The 20,381-nt window shown below is 38.6% G+C and overlaps 1 protein-coding gene across 4 annotated transcripts in view; it reads right to left on the reverse strand.

The window, feature by feature from the left end:
- Window positions 1–20,381, reverse strand: part of Dpp10 (dipeptidyl peptidase like 10) — a 1,452,235-nt gene that overhangs the window by 287,625 nt on the left and 1,144,229 nt on the right. For all 4 annotated transcript variants that reach the window (XM_021198715.2, XM_021198714.2, XM_029538361.1 and 1 more), the window contains exon 5: window positions 13,457–13,531. In XM_021198715.2, the coding sequence (XP_021054374.1) occupies window positions 13,457–13,531 (75 nt within the window). The remainder of the gene's footprint in view (window positions 1–13,456; window positions 13,532–20,381) is intronic.

The following is a 20,381-nucleotide window of genomic DNA, read 5'->3' on the forward strand; positions in this document are numbered from 1 at the left end:
AAAAAAAGATCAACTGTACTTTTAATTGCATGTAGTATTTGTGTGTGTGTGTGTGTGTGTGTGTGTGTGTGTGTGTGTGTGTGTGTAGAGGAGCATATTGAGACCAGAGGAGGGTATTGGATCTCCAAGAATTGGAGTGACAAGTGATTGTGATCTAATCTACACGCGTAGGTGCTGAACACCAAACTCATGTCCTTTAGAAGAAGAAGTGCTCTTCACTGCTGGGCCATCACTTCAGCCATATTTTCACAGTATACTGGGATTCCCATGCACTCTCTTCTTTACACTCTATCAAAAATCGTGCCCCTGAGGCAGAGAGCACAAGATCTGTAGCCATAGTGGACATCTCCTACTCTACAGGTTCATATGAATCCATAGTTGAAAGAAGCTAATAAAAACAAATTAAAAAATAAGTCTTGTCCTTACACATTCCACATTGTGATTTTATATTGGATATTTTATTTATTTACATTTCAAATGTTATTCCTTTTCCAAGTTTCCCCTCTGGAAACCCCCTATCACATCTTCCCTCTCCTTATTCTACCCACTCACTCACACCTCACCACCCTGGCATTCCCCTACACTGGGGCATAGAGCCTTCACAGGACAAAGGCCCTCTCCTCTCATGGATATAGGACAAGGCCATCCTCTGCTACATATGTGTCTGGATCCATGGGTCCCTCCATGTGTACTCTTTGGTTGGTGGTTTAGTCCCTGGAAGCTTTTGAGTGGGGGTTCTGGTTGGTTGATATTGTTGTTCTTCCTATGGGGATGCAAACCCTTTCAGCTTCTCTAGCCCTTTCCCTAACTGCTCCGTTGGGGTTCCTGTGCTCAGTCCAATGATTGGCTGTGAGCATCCACCTCTATTAACTCGCAAGAATGTCTCTCACAGAACCTTAAGCTATGATTCTGCCTATGATTCTTAACCCTATGATTCTACCCACTGAGCTGCCCCATTCCCCAAATAAATTTCTTTATAATAAACCTTGGTTATTTTCCGGTTGAGGGCTTTCAGAAATACATTGGCCTTTTGACTCTAATTATATTCTTCACCCCTCTTTCCTCAGAAACATTGAGGTCTTTTCCATTTGGCTAATGTAGATGCCCTCCAGGCTACACCACTACCTGCGAGCTAGCTTTTTCCCTTGTGCAATCATTAACTGTTTTCTTTTTGAAAAAGGCAACACTAAAGCAATGCAAAGTTAATTAGTGTTAACTCCAATTAGGAATCCAAAGACTGTTCTGTTGGCGTTATCAGAAAGTATGGCTCTAGGATTTATGATGCTCCCTTATTCTTTATTGTTTGAAGTCTTACTTGGGATTTTTCATTTACACTAAGAGTTATTGTTGTTGCTATTTTAGGACAAGTTATTCTGTATTTGATGTTCTTCACAATGGACACAACTAAATAGAACAATCTGTCCCTACTGGTTTAGCACCAAGGTAACAGTTCTATGATCCGTAGGATTTCAAGTCTGACATATTAGTTGCAAAGACATAGCTTTTTCCCTGAGTGTGTATTAGTATGATGGCTGTCAGAAGGTAGACTGTTACCTATGGGGGATTAATGGAATGCACTGGGATTTAACCTTGACAACACTCATCTCAAGATATCCTTGTACTGTACTTAATGTGGACAAATAGCCATCTGCATTAAAAATAACAAAGTAGGACTGCCACACCCACACGGAGTTCCTTAGGGACACCTTTGTTATGTGGGTCTGTTTCTGGCTTCCTGCTGCCCTTTTGTGGCAGTAGAGTAAGATGAGGATAAATATCTAATAAGAAAAATATTCTGATGGGAGCAGGATTTGAAATCTTTTCCCACTGAGGCTACATGTAACAAAACTGCCTCCATCTACCCCTATTGAAGAAGGCTAAGTCTCTCTTCCTATTTCCTGTCTTTGTGTCTCTTGTCCAACTCTTTGTTTCAGGACACTGGAGGCTGGAAATCTTAGCAGGTGTGTGACCTCTACCTATAATACTTTGATGTGAAAAGTTTTTCTTTCTGCAATGAAAACGTACTTATCATTTCCATTTTGTGGCAGGTTGAGACTGAAGGGTCTATGCACGGTGGTTTGGAGAGATCCACACTGTCTACTGAACCTCTTGCAAAGTTCATTAATTGATCAGAACTTCGAGGAATGTGGCAGAGTTGGCATGCTGCAGCTCTAGAATCAGATTAATTCTTACCTTGGGCTTTATTTAGCCAAATTCATAGCCATTTCTTTCTCACCTTGGTGTCTGATCTAACATAACTGTGACTATCAGGTGAAAACTTTCAGAATGTATTAACTTAAGAAAATGCTATTTTTTCTAACAACAGGTGTAACTATAATAATTTGGTTTTCAGATCTAAAGCAACTTGCTTCTCTAGAGTCTTGTCTAACTGCCACCATGAGCCACAAGATTAGCTTCATCACCTGGCATTCTTTAACTTAGCATCAGTAGGTTACCTTCAGCAACAGATAGCTATGGGATAAAACAGATCAAGGAAACCTTTAGGCTCCTATTCACCATTCTGTCACGTGGGCCTGAGCTCCTGACATGCTGCTATCTGATTCCTCCTCTGTAGCAGTAGTAACTGAAAATCAAGCTCTTACCTAAAAAGATCAATCTGGCTCATTATTGCCCTTGAACTTCAGACCCAGAGCCTTTCGTTATTATTTTGGACTGAACTACACATCAATTACTCATGATGTTATTCTATAATTCACTAAACCATCTCATCTTCAATCCTGTGGTTTTTAAAATTTTATTTAATCTCTCTCTCTCTCTCTCTCTCTCTCTCTCTCACACACACACACACACACACACACACACACACACACACACACAAGCTAGGAAAACAGGACCAACTTATGTAGGATAAGCAGTGGTTGCCACAAATACAAAACAAGCTCTTTCTTTATGACTTCTCAGATGGCTTCTAAGCTGCCTTATTTCAATAGCATATATCTTGTAATCTATACCTAACTTTGAGGGTGTTACCTTCTTGTGGTCACAGTCTATACCCCACAACTTACAGACTGGCCACCTATTCTTAAGAAGCTAATTAAAGTAAGTAAATTATAGTGCTGAGAAATGGCTCTTCATTAAGAGTGAATGCTATTCTGGCAGAGGACTTCAGTTCAGTTCTCCTCCTCCCACACACACCAGGTTACAGCTGCCTATAACTCCAGCTCCATGGGATCTAATGCCCTCTTCTGGCTTTTGTAGATACTTCACTCTCAAGCACAGGCTCACAGGGAGAATCATATGTACGTATATATTTTAAAATAAAAGATTTATAACAGCAAATTAATAATGAGAAAGATACATTATAAAAGGAGATTGTACTTAATATGGTCACAATGGCAAGTGAAACAAAGAGATCCAGTGACCCTCAATGTCCATCCTGAGGCCTACAGTGACTCTGAGGTTTAAATAAAGAAATACTGATAGGAACATTTAAGTAGGCCTAGTCGAGGTATTGTCCCACACACCACTGACTTATTATCTGGGCATCAGAAATTTTCCTATAAGGTGGTCTGACAAATTCTAAATCTCTTTGTGGAAAAGAAGTAGTCCCTCTGACTAGAGGGGTTTCTCTCTTTCAATATGACATTTCTGGGAAATTTTTCAATTCTTGGGTCAATTGTTTCAAAAATCTGCTAGCCAGATTGAGAAACACAAGCATTTTCAAAGGTGACCCATGGTTTACTACACTGAGCCTTTATACAGTTCAACTGCTCTGTCTCTAGATGGATGACAGCCAAAAGAGCCATTCATTGGCCTAAAGAGTCAGCTATGACTCCCATCCCTCAACTTCCACCCCTTAATCATAGCACTTCCCACCTGGTGGCACAGCTGTTCCTGTGCGACAGAGAAATAATTGATGAGGTTTAAGAGTAGATTATTTTTTAAGGCATTGCAGACACCACCTGGCTTTACCAAATCACCACTCTGGGACAAGCCAGATGTCATGCCATGTGGACATTCAAGTAGCCCCTGGCGAGGGTCACATGAAAACCACTGAGACTCTGGGGATAGCAGCCAGTTAACTTGTCAACTATGTGAGTAAAGGAGTGGAGATGTCCTTCCTTCAGCTTAGTCAATGCACATGATGGCCACAGCTACCACCTTGGTCATTACTCACAGAAAGTATATCATGCTGGCCCTCTAAAGCCTATCTCTTCAAGAATTCTAGACCCAAAGCATTCCTACTCACATAAATTATTGTTTCAGGTCAATAGTTTGGTATGAAGTCAATACTATATAGCCAGTCCTATTTGACAGTGAGAGTGTTTTGCTAATGTAGCATTTTATTGTATCATCTGTAATGTTAAAGTGATCTATGATAAGATGAATCATAGATGAATAATGTGTGTAAGCTTAGGAAACAATGAATATATTTTCTTCTACATAATAAATTATAATATATTCATTTACTAAAATTTCTCTGATCAGAGCTGATAAGAAATGGTTCAGTCAATAAACCATTTTCCCTAAAAACATGAGGGCTTCAGTTTGTATTCATGGCACTTACGTAAAATGCTGGGTATGGTGGTATACATAGCTCGAATCCCAGCACTTGGAATGCAGAGACAAGTAAGTTCTTATTCCTTGCCGGCCAGACAGCCTACCTTACCTAGTGAGTTCTAGGTTCAGGCAGAGGTTCTATCTCAATAAATAAAACAGAAATGTGATTGAGGAAGACATGGGACATGGACCTCTGGCCTCAGCATACTCACCTTTTCATACACAGACCCGCAGACACACAGCCACAGCCACAGCCACACACACACACACACACCATCACACACACACACACAAACACATGCAGAGAGAGAGAGAGAGAGAGAGAGAGAGAGAGAGAGAAAGAAACACATACATATATACACACAAACATGCACACATATACACACATGTATGTTGTACTGACATATATACATGCACATAGGTAGGGATTTAGTTAACTAATACCAATCTATATATTTATATAGAGAGATGGCTGTCATAGCAGTGCCTACATTAAATCATGTGAATGTTATAACATATGGAAACCTGTAGAGGCAAATCATTTTCAGACTCCCCACATATTCCTAAAGCATAAAATCTAGTACTAGACTGGGAAGATGGTTTAGTGGGTTAAGGCAATTGCTGTCAAATCCGAAGTCTCAATTTTGATCCTTTAGAACCACATGTTAGGAGGACAGAACAGACTCTTGCAACTGGTCTTTTGACTTACACACATGCAACATGTCATGCATAATTGCCTATATACGTACTCATAAAATAAATGAATGTAATGAATATTTAATAAAAATTGACAGATCCTATTTCAAACTAGACAGGTCCATGTGGGATGACGTGATGAGTAGGATGACGTGATGAGCAGGATGACGTGATGAGTGGGGGAGTGGCTAGTTCATAAAATGCAGATCAGCTTCCAGGGCACTGCAAATTCATCTATTTTGCTCCCAGAGAGACATATTTAGCTTTTATCTAGCTATATATTTATACATATGAACAAGTATATAAAATATATTGATGTTGTTCCTGTATTATCAACTTGCTTCAAATAAGGAGAAAGTTTGGTAGGCAAACAGTTTGGCAACAGCAGCTAAAACATGAGAAAGATGGCAAGATTTGAGGATGAAGAAGCTATATCATATATCCAAATATAGACTGTGCTTCCACTAACCTTGCTATTATATGTGTTTGTGTATGTCTCTGTAGGCACACATGTATGTGCAGGGTATGTGAGGACCTCAGGCATTCTATTCTATGACTCTCGTCCTTATTCCTTTAAGACAATATTTCTCTCTGAACCTGGACCCAGACTGACAGTGAGCCAGCCAGTCCCAGCATCTTCCTGTTTCTACCTCCACTCTCTTAACACTAAAGCATAGCTGTAACTGCTTTTATAAGTGGGTTCTGGGGGTCTAAAGTTAGGTACTAATACTTGTACAGAAAATACTATTATCCACTGAGCCATCTCCCCAGGTGTCTCTGTAAGTTCATCATTAACAGGATTAGTCAAAATAGTAGTACACCCCAACTGTATGAAGCTTAATGGCCTAGACAATCCCATGGCCAGACTCTACTCCCACAGACTTCATAAAGATGTCTGGGTAATTGTAAAGCACTGAAGTATTAAGACCCAGAATTTAATTAGATAATTCACTAGAGAAGAGTTACTTTTTCAAGCAGTAGTGCGTACCTGATTCATTTTACAACGATTACTTCTTAGTTAAAATAGATATTTATCATAAAGAGGACTTTGTCTATAGACCTACAGGGTAGTGTGGATGCAGCCAAGTCTGGATAGCAGCAAATACACTCTACAGAGCATGTAGTGTATCAAACAGAGAGCAATATGGCATAAGCAGCAGACCTTTACATGATTGTGTGTGCAGGACAGACAGACAGACAGACAGACACACACACACACACACACACACACACACACACACACACACATACACACTAAATTATAATAAAATGCTCTAGTTAAATTGTTTAAAATATTTTCAGTTTATGCCAGTTAGATAGTTACTGAAGTATAAAGATGTATAATTTCTAAGCCTAGAAAAATATCACAAATACCACTTAAGTATCCAAAATAATGTATGCCTGGTCCATGAGATGGTTTTGCAGGTAAAAGTGCATTCTACCAAGTCTGACAACCAGGAAACCCCTTATAAACAGAATATTGACTCTTGTAAGCTATCAGTTGCCTTCTGTTTGTGACATATACATATATATATATATATATATATATATATATATATATATATATNCACNCANACACAAATATTATACAAAAAATTAAAACTACACTGTATGTAATGGAAGTTTCATTAGCTTTAATCGATTAAAATTTAGTTTATAATCAATGTAGTATTTTATGTGTTCCCAGATTAATCCTTGATGGTTTTTGAATTTTAAGGCCAGAGCAGCTGGAATTAGAAGGGTGGTTCCACCCCTATGCCAGAGCAAAGCCTTCAAGTAAATGGCAAACATTTCTGATCCTGCCTTCACCTTAGAATATGGTATCAACATCCAAGTTGTGAGAGCTCTGTGAGGTTTAGGATGATGAAAAGCATTCCTACTTGGGTAGGCTAATTTGAGTGCTTAGCAGTTTTCTCTGTCTTCTATATACTTGCTTCGATAGAGGTAAAGGAAAAGTCAGGTCACACACAGTAAAAAGGGAGAGAAAAGGACAGCCTGTAATGGACAGAACCTGTTACTCATGTGCGGTTTTCACAGCTTACATCGGCAGTGGAGTGGATCACCCTTGGTATCTAGTGTAGTGCAGAGGAATCAACCATAGAACTTCAGATAAGAAAGAACATAAACTTAATAATATACTTCATGAGACTATTTATATCAAGTGTAAAATCATCAAAGCTAACCAGTGAAATTTTAGACAATGATTTCCAATGCAAGTGGTTAGAACGCAGTTCTAGAATGAAGCTTTGCTTTCTTAATGCAGATGATGGTTGCATGGACATGTTTGCTTTACATAATCTCTCAAGCTATAGTTAAAAATATACAAGTAAAAGATTTTTTGATATTTCTTACATACCCCTAAATATTTATGCATTGACAATCTGAATACAAATGTATATTTCCTTCTAAATTAAAAGAAAAGATATTTTGTGACATGTGATTCTAATTACATTTTTATCTACTTATTTTAGTGTATGTGTTTGCACATGTGTGTACTTGTGGGGGTCCAAAAGCATCAAGATGGCAATACATATAAATATGCTCGTTCCCTTCAATATGTGGGTCCACAGAACTGAACTCGGGTTATCAGTGTAGTGGTATGTGCCTTTATCAAGTGAGCAATTCCAGGCCTATACATATTACATAGCAAAAGTAAGCATGTTCTCTCAATCTTCATTTCGTAGCTCACAACCTTAGTGTGACCCATTGTTTCCTGCCCTGACAAAACTCGTTATTGGACTTTGGAGTTCCTCTGGTCTCTAATCCAGGTTATCAGCTCAAATGTGAGACTGAGCTGCTTTGTCTAGATATCTTATATGTTGCAAATGCAGCTAATTTTTGTTTTTTTCCCATATAAAAACTGGTTCTGAGGACTTCGCAGGGTTCAAGATTTCGATCTTGACCCCTGCCTGCATCAGTAATTAATTAGTCTTGGAATATATATTGATCAATAGTCAACACCTGGCTGAGATTGGTGTCTGAATATGTGGCTCTTTCTTGGACCCTAACAAAACATACATCTAATCTGGAAAAATAAGCAACAATTTGGAAGGATAAAGTAGAGCAGAGCAGAGCTACAGCAATAGGTGACTATACAATTCAGGAACACAGGGATTTGAAACATTAAAGAAAAACAACAGAGAGATGGAGAGAGAGACAGAGACAGACAGAGAGAGAGAGAAAGACAGAAACAGAGAGAGAGACAGAGAGACAGAGAGCAAGGCAGAGAGAGAGACAGAGACACAGACAGAGACAGGCAGAGAGAAAGAAAGAGAGAGAGACAGAGAGAGAGAGGAGAGAGAGAGAGAGAGACAGAGACAGAGACAGAGAGAGACAGACAGAGAGAGAGACAGAAACAGAAAGGGAGACAGAGAGAGAGAGAGAGAGACAGACAGACAGACAGACAGACAGACAGACAGACAGACAGAGGAAGAAAGCCAGAAACTGAGAGACAGTGAGAGAGAGAGAGAGACAGACAGGGAGCAAGGCAGAGAGAGAGAGACAGAGACACAGACAGAGACAGGCAGAGAGAAAGAAAGAGAGAGAGACAGAGAGAGAGTGACGAGAGAGAGAGAGAGACAGAGAGACAGAGAGACAGAGAGAGAAAGAGAGAGAGAAAGACAGAGAGAGAGACACAGAGAGGAAGACAGACAGACAGACAGACAGACAGACAGACAGACAGACAGACAGACAGACAGAGAGACAGACAGACTTGGCTTAGCATGCATTGTTGAAACCTCAAAGCCCTCTCTCAGTGGCACGCTGTCCCTAACAAGGACACACCTCATGATCTGCCAAATCCTTTCAAATCATTCAACTCCATGATGATTAAGCATTCAAATATATGAGCCTGTGTGGGGAATTCTTATTCAAACATCCACAGAAATATTCAATATTTCCACTTGGAATGTACTGACATTGGATATTCCCCCAAGACAGGTAAGTGCTCAACACAGATAGGAATGAGATATTCATGAACTGATAACTGAGTGTGTTTAGTATGTGATCGGCTTTTCTATTTTTAACCTGTCTCATTCAGAAATCTTTAAAATTCTGCAAGATTAGTCTGAAAAATTAATATGTAAAGAAGTACAAAAATTGTACTCATCTATTCCTGGGAACTCACATAAGCAAAAAGTTCAAAGATTTTATATGATTTACATAGTTGATTAAATAAATTGGACCTGATTTCTTTTTATAAATTTTAAGTTTTAGGAAAAATTTCAAATAGATCTTTTGACTAATTAGGTGTTTTTATTTTGAGTTAATTATAAATTCATATGTAGTTATAAAATGTACTTGGATGGAAGTGTGACTTATCCTTCTGCTAGTTTCACCTAATGTTCAAGAGCTGGGGAGATGGCTTTGTAGGTAGAGGTGCTTGATACCTGGTGGCTTGAGCTCCATCCCTGGGACACAGGATGGAAAGAGGGATCTGATTCCTGCACGTTGCCCTCTGACCTTCAAACACATACTGTGGTACATACATTTCCATATACAGACATGAGTATAAAAGTAATAAGTAAATAAAACATGAAATTTAAATCATTCTAAATAATAACCAAAACAGTTTTTAAACACTACTGTGTAAGAATCCAGGGTACGGACACAGTCAATCACCAGAACATTTTTCTCCCAAAGAGCACAAAAAGCTACACAAAATAAAGAGAATTATTCTCTTTAACCTCATGCCTGAAAAAAAATCTTTCTCTGTCTTTCCATCTCTCAACATTTTTATTTCCAGAATATTATATAAACGGAAGTATACACTTAGTAAATTTGGGGGTTGCCTTTTAAAACTTATGTGTAACTCTGGAGAGTCACCCATGGTCTTGGATATATCAAATCCTTTTCCTTTATATTTCTGAGTTGTATACTCTGCGTGGTTCTATAACCATTTAACTGTTTACCAACAAAAGGAGATCTGGGTTATTTAAGGTGATTAACAGGATCTTGTGTATCCCCAACTTGCCTCAAACTTTCTATGTTGCCAAGAACTTTGAACTCTGTATCATCTTTCCCTACATCTATGGTGCTGGGAATATAGGTATGCACCACCATGCTTTATTTATGTGATGGTTGGGGATTAAATACAGGGCTTATGTATGCTAGCAGAGTACTCCATCAACTAACTGAACTGTATTCAAGTCCCCCAAGTAATAATTAAAAATAAAAGTGCAGATTTTTAAAGCAATCCTTGGTTACATAGTTATATAGTGAGACCTGTGTTAAATATTAATAAATAGGGACTAGAGAGAAGGCTCAGTGGTTAGGAGCAATGACTGCTCTTTCAGAGGTCCTGAATTCCATTCCAAACCACCATACACATGCTGGCTCAAAACCATCTGTAATAGGATATATATATATACCATCTGTAATGGGATATATATATATATATATATATATATCTGTAATGTGATATATGTATATATTCTTTTCTCCTGCTATGTGGGTCCCAGGGCTCAAATTCAAATTATCAGTCTTGGTCACAAGCAACTGCACCCACTAAGCTATCATGCAGGTTTCTTATTTTCTTTCTGCCTATGGATATCTAATCACTCCAGCATCATTTGTTGAAAAGATTATACTTTGTTCTTTAAAGATTTTTTTTTACCCTTCCAAAATTCACTTGCCTTCATTCAAAAGCCCATTTCTAAGTTCTAGATTCTCTATTATTGCTATGAATGTTTATCTTGTTGACAGTTCCAGTCTTGATTTCCATGACTGCTTCTACATGCTTACAGACCAATGTTCATGGTCAGCAAGCTGGATCTGCAGGTAAAGATATTTGCCAACAAGCCTAAATTCAATATTTGGTACCTAAGTAGTAGGAGTGAGAAGAAACTCCCCTAAACTGACTACCACACAGGTACCATCTCTCTCTCTCTCTCTCTCTCTCTCTCTCTCTCTCTCTCTCTCTCACACACACACACACACACACACACACACACACACACACACATCCAAAACTGCATGCTATTGGTACAGAGATAGACAAGTTGATCAGTGCAGTAGTATTGAAGACCCAGAAATAAAAATCACACACTTATGGACACTTGATCTTTAACAAAGAAGCCATACATATACAATGGAAAAAAGAAAGCATTTTTAAAAAAGGTGCTGATCTAACTGGCTGTCAGTATATAGATAAATGAAAATAGGCCATACTTGCCCCCTTGCACAAAGCTCAAGTCTAAGTGGTTCAAAGACATCAACAACAACAACAACAACAACAACAACAAAAACCTAATACACTGAATCTAATAGAAGAGAACATGGGAAAGAGTCTTGAACTCATTGGAACAGGGGGAAATTTCCTCAACAGATCTCCAATGGCTCATGCTCTAAGATCAATAATTGATAACATCTGATAGACGGCTAATATCCAAAATATATAGAGTACTCAAGAATCTCACCACCAAAAACACCAAACAACCCAATCAAAAAATGGAGTATAGAACTAAACAGAGAATTCAAACATAATCAAATGATAAAATTTCAATATTCCTTTTTTTACATCAGGTCAAACTTAAATTCTTTTAGATAGCATTATTTTGTAACCTTGGAGTGCATTTTATTATGTTTTCTCATACTAAAAGTCACTCTTTTCTCACTGTAACAAGTACCTTACAAAATCCGCAGATGAAAGAACCACAAAGAAATCACCAGTCAGCCAAAAACACGAAGAGAATTAACAGGTAGATACGCTTGTAATGATAGCATCACCATCTTTTTCATAATAATTTATTTTTCTATAAAGATACACATTGGATGTACACTCCAAAAGGCTAATACATTAAAGAGCAAGCCTTCTCAACTGTGAACTGCCATGTGTCCCAGGGCTTTTGATGCATTATATGAAACCTACTGCCTTAACTCCATAAATTTTTATTGTCTGTCCTAAAGCTCATAAAACTTCCTTGAGTAATCTCCCATCATTTATTCACTACAGAAACTAATGTGCTGAATTGCCTGTTAACACTTCCTTTGCTTTTTAACTCTACAAAATACTGACCTGCCTTATGTATGTTCTAATTGTACTCTAAAGCTGGAGTAGAAGAATAAAGCAGTGACTGAGAAAAGAATATTATAGTTGGTTAATTTAGTTTGTTGTTCTACTTTCTGACACTACACAGATGACATCAAATGCTATCAACAGTGTTGGGTAGACAGCTCAGCGGATAAAAGCATTGGCCATGAAAACCTGAAGACCTGACTGTAAATCCTCAGAATGCTAGCAAAACTGACACATAATTCAATGTCTGACTCCATTGCTTCCACAGGGCAATGGAGGCAGAAGACAGGAGAATCCACCAAAGCTTACAGACAGTATTCCTGGAACATACAAACAGAGGAAAAGTAAAAAGTTCCTGTCTTAAAGAAGATGGAAGTCGAGGAGTAACACACAGGTTGCTGCTGATCTCTATTTATGTTCCCTGTCATGCATATATCTGCATTTATACAAATGTATACATAGATGCTCATTCAAATATATGCACACACACACACACACACACACACACACACACACACACACAACACAGATAGTTTTAAATTACCACCAGCTGTCAAAGTAGCTCAGTGTGTGAAGACCTCACTTGCTATCTTGTAGGAGTAGACACTTCAGATTCCACACAATTTCAGTAAAACATTAACAACAACAACAACAAATCCAAATCCTGGCTTGGCAAGATGTCTCAGTGAATAAAGGCATTTGCCACTAAGACTATTGACCTACTTAATTCAGTCTCTAGGAGTCAGACAGTAGGAAAAGAAAATCCACTCCCTAAGTGACCCTTTGACTGTCACTCATATTATGAAAAACACCAAAGCCCCCCCCCCATACACACAAATGTAATGAAAACCTTAAAATAGTACCAAAGCATATTCTCATCATTATTTGAAACAGTGTTCTCTTTATGTATACACTGCAGCTCAGGACATATCCATTAGGAAAGTCTCTCACCTATATATGCCCTCTAATTCCACTGATGCTAATGGGCTTATCCTGAAAGCAAGCATGCCTCTGTCATATTTCCTAAAACCTCATGCTTTTGTAACTCTCACCTGACAGATTGATTGTTCCAGTTATTTGATAGTTAACTAACTATCTCAGTTTCAACCATATCTTTCTCAAAGCCACACTCAACATGCCTGAGCACGTCTAAGTTTAAATGTAAACTAGCTGTCTTAGTATCCACAGAGAGAAAGTTCCGTAGAAGCACAAGAGTTCCTTTACCTGCTTGACGTCATATGCCAGGAGGACATACTTTAAATCTGGGGAAAGTGAGTGTCTGGATGCTTTAAAAGTTACCTAGAAGAACCAAAAGAAAGAAAGAAATGATTATTTTATAGAGATGCGTAACAGAATAAGTGAGTTGAATATGGAAATCAAACATCAGGTAAATTTCAGCTTATCAAAATAATCTGAAATGGATACTTTCATTCTTTTGAAAATTAATTTTGCTAATTCTGTGATAATAATTTTATACAATATTATTTGGAATAGGACACTGATCCAAACTTTTCTCATAATTGTCCATTCCACCTTCCCATCCTTCTTGATCAACATTTAGTTTGTTCTTTCTTTTTTTTTCCCCACACAGTCCAGTTTTTAATAGCCCATCTAGGTTTGGGAATGAGACTTGTCTGTCATGTGGTTGACAAACAAATGATTACATAATTTCAGAAATCTTCTTCTCCCCTCCAAGCAGATATCAGATACAAAAAGTGCCTCAGCTAGTCAGCTAGTCAGCTAGTCAGTCAGCTAGTCAGCTAGTCAGCTAGTCAGCTAGTCAGCTAGTCAGCTAGTCAGCCTGTCAGCTAGTCAGCTAGTCAGCTAGTCAGCTAGTGAGCTAGTCAGCTAGTCAGCTAGTCAGCTAGTCAGCTAGTCAGCTAGCGGAAGGTTTCTTGATCACCTTCTTCCCTAGATTCTGTGATTTTTGTTTGGCTTGAGTTAGTGTTAGTCTTGTGTATATTTTCATAATCACTGTGAGTATCAAAATCCGTTAATAGAAAAGTTTTTAAAAATACATTCAACAGTTCATTAAAAACACATGAAAATAACCATTTTATATGCTAATACTTAAAAACCAATATTTATATGATCAAGGAAAAATGGGCTTGGGATGATGCTCTTTTCGTACAGTTCTTGACACACAAGCAGAAGTCCTGTATTCCTTCTCTGTTAATGAAAGAACGGACACTGGAGGAGTAGAGGCTGAAGAATCACAAGTTCAAGTTCATTTTCAATCATTAAGCACATTGACAACATAATGTTCTGAAATGTATACTTTCATTCTTTTGAAAATTAATTTGTTAATTCTTGAGAACCTCTTACAATATTATGAACCACAGTTTGGGCTATATGAGACTCTGTCTCAAACAAAATAAAAAAAAAATATATTGATCCAGGTGTGGTGGCTCATACCCATAAATCCAAACCTGGGGAGATAGAAGCAAAAGGGCCACTTTCCAAATTTGTTGTCAATCTAGGCTACAAGTGATGTCCAGCTCAGGTTGCACAGACACGTTCCCTCTCCTCTTCTTTCTCGATTCCACCCCACTCTCTGTCTGTGTATTGTTCTCTATATAAATGTGTTTATAAAGTATATATTTTTATTTGACAGACTCATGCACAAATACAAATACATGTATTTGTGAGATGTAAACTTATTTTTGACACACACATATGTATATCTCAAATGCATATGTGCCCACATGCATTTACATTTGTAAAGGTTCATTGGAATTCTGAAATATCCACAATGCTTTATATTGTGTTACTAGAAATAAAAGATACACTATTAAAATTCTCTGTTGCCATTTTCTGACTGATTTTTTTTCCTATTTACTTCCTTGAAAATTTGTATTTAAAGATCTATCAAAAACAAACTTTCTTTAAAGGGAATTCCCAGGATAAAGCAGATACAGTTACAAATATGTAACTAATTGTATTTGATACCAAACAATTATTGTACTTGATGGATTCTGAGCTTGCCATTTAACAATTTAACTGACCTTGTGACAGTGCTAGTGCTAGTTTAAAATGCATGATGATAGTTAAATACATAGAAGGGGGAGAAAGGACTCTACATGAAATATAGGTATTTATTGCATTCAAATCAAAAGGAAAGACAGGAAAATTGTTGAGTTGACAGGAACAAAAATAAATAGTTACTTTAAACACTCTAAGCTGTTTGCATGGTATTTGCTGAGACATGCCTTTGCAAATTACTTTGTATAACTTAGTTCTACTTTGAACATTACTTTATGTTCATACAAAGCTCTCTAAGGAAAATAGAAGAAGGTTGAGATGGGTTTTTCTTCTCCCCTTTCCTTGTTGGCCCTACCTCTTTTCTCCTCTTCCAGTGGTACCTCAAGATATGGGAAGGAAGGGGGTTGCATTCAATCTGTGGGTGTTAAGGCTCAAACATCCCAATCATGATATCTGAACTGATACAAGGACATGGACCAAATAATCCAGCTAATTCTGCACATTGAGATTAAAGGAGTGTGGGGGTCATGATAATGTCTATGAGGATAATGATGTATTCCAAATCCAAGACAGAGACACTGGTGTCCAGGACCTTTCCCTGTCTGACATTTCCTTCGGATCTTGTCATCTGCCTCTGCATTTTCATCCTTTTGTAATGAATTAGTATCCTTAGGGTTTCTCTCTGCTTACTTCTGTGAGAACCAGACCCTGTAGTTTACCAGGCTCTAAACAGAAAGGTCTGAAAGCAAGGCTTGAACAACTCAGACTCCTGTATCTTGGGGATCAAAGGCAACCTGGCCACTGTTACACAGCAGGATTCACACATAAACCATGCTGCTCCATTCTTCTTCTCTAATAGGAAGGCTAAGAGGGAGTGACCCCTGTCACATATCCGACATCACATATATCATGTTTCTTTCCCTGGGTCTTAGAGCACAGGCCTTATACTAAGTCCTTATTTTGCAACACCCTGCCTCCACTTTATGTAGGAAATCTTTGAAAGGAGACAATGTGCTTTGTCTGGGGTGAGGGCTAAAGATTTCTTTCAGAACATTCCGTGCTTTCCACACAGCTCCACCCTTCTCCCCCTTTTCTCCTCACTAAAATCCAACACCACTGAAGAATTTCCAAACTAGAAGATATAACAGCAGATCCCCAACATGCAGTCAGGTTGGGTGAGGGGTTTTTAGCCAGAATCTAAGAGTGGCAGCTTAGTATCATGGAGCCCCCAAATGCTGGCATTCGGTACATATGTTGTTAAAATTCAGTAGAATGGAGGGATATTTATGTATTATTTTCAGGAACAAAATTTAAGGGTGTGTATTGGCTTTATTTTCATTTCTGGAATTTTACATTGTCTATAAAAATGTAATAAGTAATCCAGTAGGAGGGGCCAAAGGGTTTGTGTTCAAAGACTGAGAAGATCTTTAAAAACAAGTAGGAACAATGAATAACCATGAAAAAGTAATCTGTCAGTTCCATTCACCTTCTCTGTGAACCAGAAACAAGGAGACAGGACAATTAAAAGACTGACTGGTTCCCATCAGGTGACTTCACATTACCCCTGTGTGAAGACTAGATCCTGAGGAATGCCATCAAGGCTGTAATTAAACTGGCCTGCTTAGTCTCTCTCTCTCTCTCTCTCTCTCTCTCTCTCTCTCTCTCTCTCTCTCTCTCTCTCTGTTCTGGCTTCAGGATAGCTATTCTTTTGGAAAATTAATTTTGATTTTTCTTTTAATCTGATTCACTGAGTTTTAGGAGCATTGCAGAAAACAATGTTTTGTTAGTTTTTGATTTGCTGTTATTGTTGTTTAATATGGGCAGACAACTGTTCTCAGAAATAACTTAGCTCATTCATTCTGAATCATACATAAAGAGAATATAGTGGCCACAGTGACTGGCCAGAGTACAACCCTGAGAGTTGGAAGTTCTTCTCCTTAGTTGACCTCGTGTCCAGTCTTCATAGAAGCCCCCGTGAGCACCAGCAGTCAAGCATACACACCGTTCTATGTTTACTTATAAAGGATCAATATTTAAAGATAACGGACAATAATAACAACATTCCAATCAACAGCTGCTGCTCATCCAGCAGGTCATGTCACATGCACATTCTCCACCCCTCAGAGATTTTCAATGATGCCCAACAGTTCTTGCGGGTAACCGGATGTGACTGAGATCCTCGTTCTTCACCTTTTACTCCTCCCTCTGCCCCTCTGCCTAACATCTTATGTGATAAAAATCCAGAGGAACTAGCCTCCAAGGAACTTAACATCCAATCAACAAGGTCATCTGTGCTGACACCGCAGCCTTGGCAAGTATATGTTATTTTAAAGAGATGACGAAATAGACAGTATGTGAAGCCCCGTTGCTATTTAAAAACCTGCTATGAGATCAATGTCTCAACTTCTGTCCTAGGGATTAGAAAACTCCACTATCAAAGATGGCGACTTTGTCTCAAGGTCAAAGAGGAGCAAAGAGAGTCCAAGAGGGCCCCTCTTCCAGTCCTTGAGTTATCTCACCAGCCAGAGGGTGTTGCTTGCTCTTCGTGGCTTTCATTCTTTTTTGGTGTGGAGATTTTTTGTTTCTGTCTAGTATGAATTTTTTAAAGGAAATCTCACATGCTTTGTCTCCCCCCCCCCCCCGTGTGATAGTCTTCACACAATTAACTTCCTGTTTTCACAGGTGCGTTTGGGCCTTGGTAACAACATTTTAGTGTCTTTACAGTTCCTCCCATTATCTAGTCTGACACTTTGTTAATGATCACTGTACTTCCTCCAGCTTTGGCTGCACACAAACTGGGAAACGTTCCAAATACCTTTGCAGGGGCACACGCTGCTGAAACTGGAGCCTAGCAGCGGTCACCTAGGATTCAAGGACCCTATCTGTGAACCTAACATTGGAAACTCATTTTAGAGCTACAGAGACAGTTCAGTGATTGAAAACCTATACAGAAAAAAACAAAAAACAAAAAACATGAGGACCTAAGTTCACATCCCTCAACCCCCATATAAGAGGCGCGTGGTACCTTGTGCACCCATAATCCTAACACTGAAGAGATAACAGAGCAAGCATAAGCTTGCTAGCTGCCAGGTTAACTTCAGGTTTAAGGAAAGACTCCATGACAATGGAATAAGATGGAATGCTATGTAGCAGGACACTTCAGATCCTCTAGACTTTATGCCTGCATCTGCACACATATATGCATATACACACACAACACAACCTATCAGTTTATTCAAGGAATGCTGGAGGTCTTTACACAAAATTACTTTACTTTAAAGCAGTGGTTCTCATTCTGTGGGTCCCGTATCTTCTGGGATATCAAAAGGCCCTTTGACAGGTTTCAAATATCAGATATTTACATTACTATTCTCAACCATAGCAAAATTAGACTTATGAAGTGGCAACAAAATAATTTCGTGGTTGGGGGGTCACGACAACACGCAAAACTATATTAAAGTGTGACAACATTACAAAGATGGAGAGCCATTACTAGAAAGCATTTCTATTATTATCTCTTGCATCTGAGAGAAAAATTTCTTTCTAACAGTAATGAGAGCTGCTTGACATTGGCCTTAATTGTGAATTTTAATATAATTCTGTTGAGTCTCAATTGAATAAGCCTTCAAATCAGGGCTGGTAGGTGGGGTGGTAGAGTGACGGCTAGCAGTTAGGAGTGATTGATGCTTTTCCAGAGCACTGGAGTGCTGCTTTCAACATCCACAAGAGCCTGTAATTGTAGCTCAAGATGACACAAAACCTTCTTCTGGACATCATAGGCAACCCCCCAACAACAGCAAGCATAAATCAAGACAAATATGAGTTTGGGGGAATTTATTTTAGTAACTTTAAGGCTGCCTTTACAACTTATTCCTTGCTGAGATAAAGGGATGTAGAAACAGTGTGATGTAAGTACATACTCCTGCATAGAAGCCAAAACACAACATACGATAATTACTGCTCAGTGCCCTCCCTTTTTTTGTTTGAGTCAGGGTTTTTCACTGGCCTAGACCATACCCAAATAGGCCAGGCTAGCTTACTTGTTGATTCTAGGCATCCCCCTGTATCTACATCCTATTTTACTAATGCTGGGATAATAAGCATGCCACAATTACCTGGCCTTTTATGTGGGTTCTGGGAAACAAACCTAGGTACTCATGTTTATTGATTAAGCCATCTCTTTAGAACAACAACAACAAAAAAAATTGTATGTATTTAGAATTACTAAACAATAATGCCTATAAGTGACTATTTGAGCCCAGAGTCCTGGAGGGTCATAAAAGGCTTGACTTCTAAATTTCAGCAAGTTCCTTTAAAGAGAGGCAAAAGGATAAGCTCAAGCAAAACAATAGTGCACATGGTCTACTGGACCAATTAATAAGGGTGATGTATTTAAGGCACCCGAGGAACATGTGCAGCCTCTTAGAAGTCTGGCATCACTCAGCTCGACACAGATCATTCACCATATGAGAAGCATCAGGGTCTCTGAAGGCTTTACCAGGTAAAAAGGTACCCCACTAGGCAGATTTTCATGCCATATTGGGTAGAGTAAGATAAGCAGCAGGCGTCTCTGTGGTCCATTGCAGAGCTGTCATGTGAAACCTAACAGCCTGTAGAGACAAGGTGCTTAAAGCAAGGCTGTGGCTGCCATAGTGAGAATGACTGACTGGACTCTCTCAAAAGAGCAGAAGCCAGTGCTAGCTTCTCCTGATCATACATGAAATGTATAGTGCTGTTTAAAAAGAAAAAAAAAAGATTTGCTTTTCAGAAAAGTTAGAAAACCAGATGCTAACTTAAAATTGTATGTTTTAAATTTTTCCCTGGAATAATTTTCATTGTGGGGGATGGCTATTCTCCCTGGGGCTTGGCAGTTTGCTCAATTATGGGAGAGTAATAATGGCCCTAAGGATGGGTGTGAGGAAAGCAGCTCTCGATGAGCGTTTAAGAATAAAAGCCTAAACCTACCACACACTTGAAGAATGTAAGTGAAAGATTCGTGATCTATCATTTTCCACTTGAGTGAAATCATGTATGATGTTATGAAAAAAAAAAACTCCAGAAAACATGCAAATTGCTTTCAAGGCTCCAGAGAAGATGGAGATGGGGGCTGGGATGGCCACTTCATATTAACGCCACATTATCAACCCTTCATCGTGGCAGAGATTAT

The sequence above is a fragment of the Mus pahari genome, chromosome 5, assembly GCF_900095145.1.
Source record: "Mus pahari chromosome 5, PAHARI_EIJ_v1.1, whole genome shotgun sequence".
NCBI classification, from domain to species: Eukaryota; Metazoa; Chordata; class Mammalia; order Rodentia; family Muridae; genus Mus; species Mus pahari.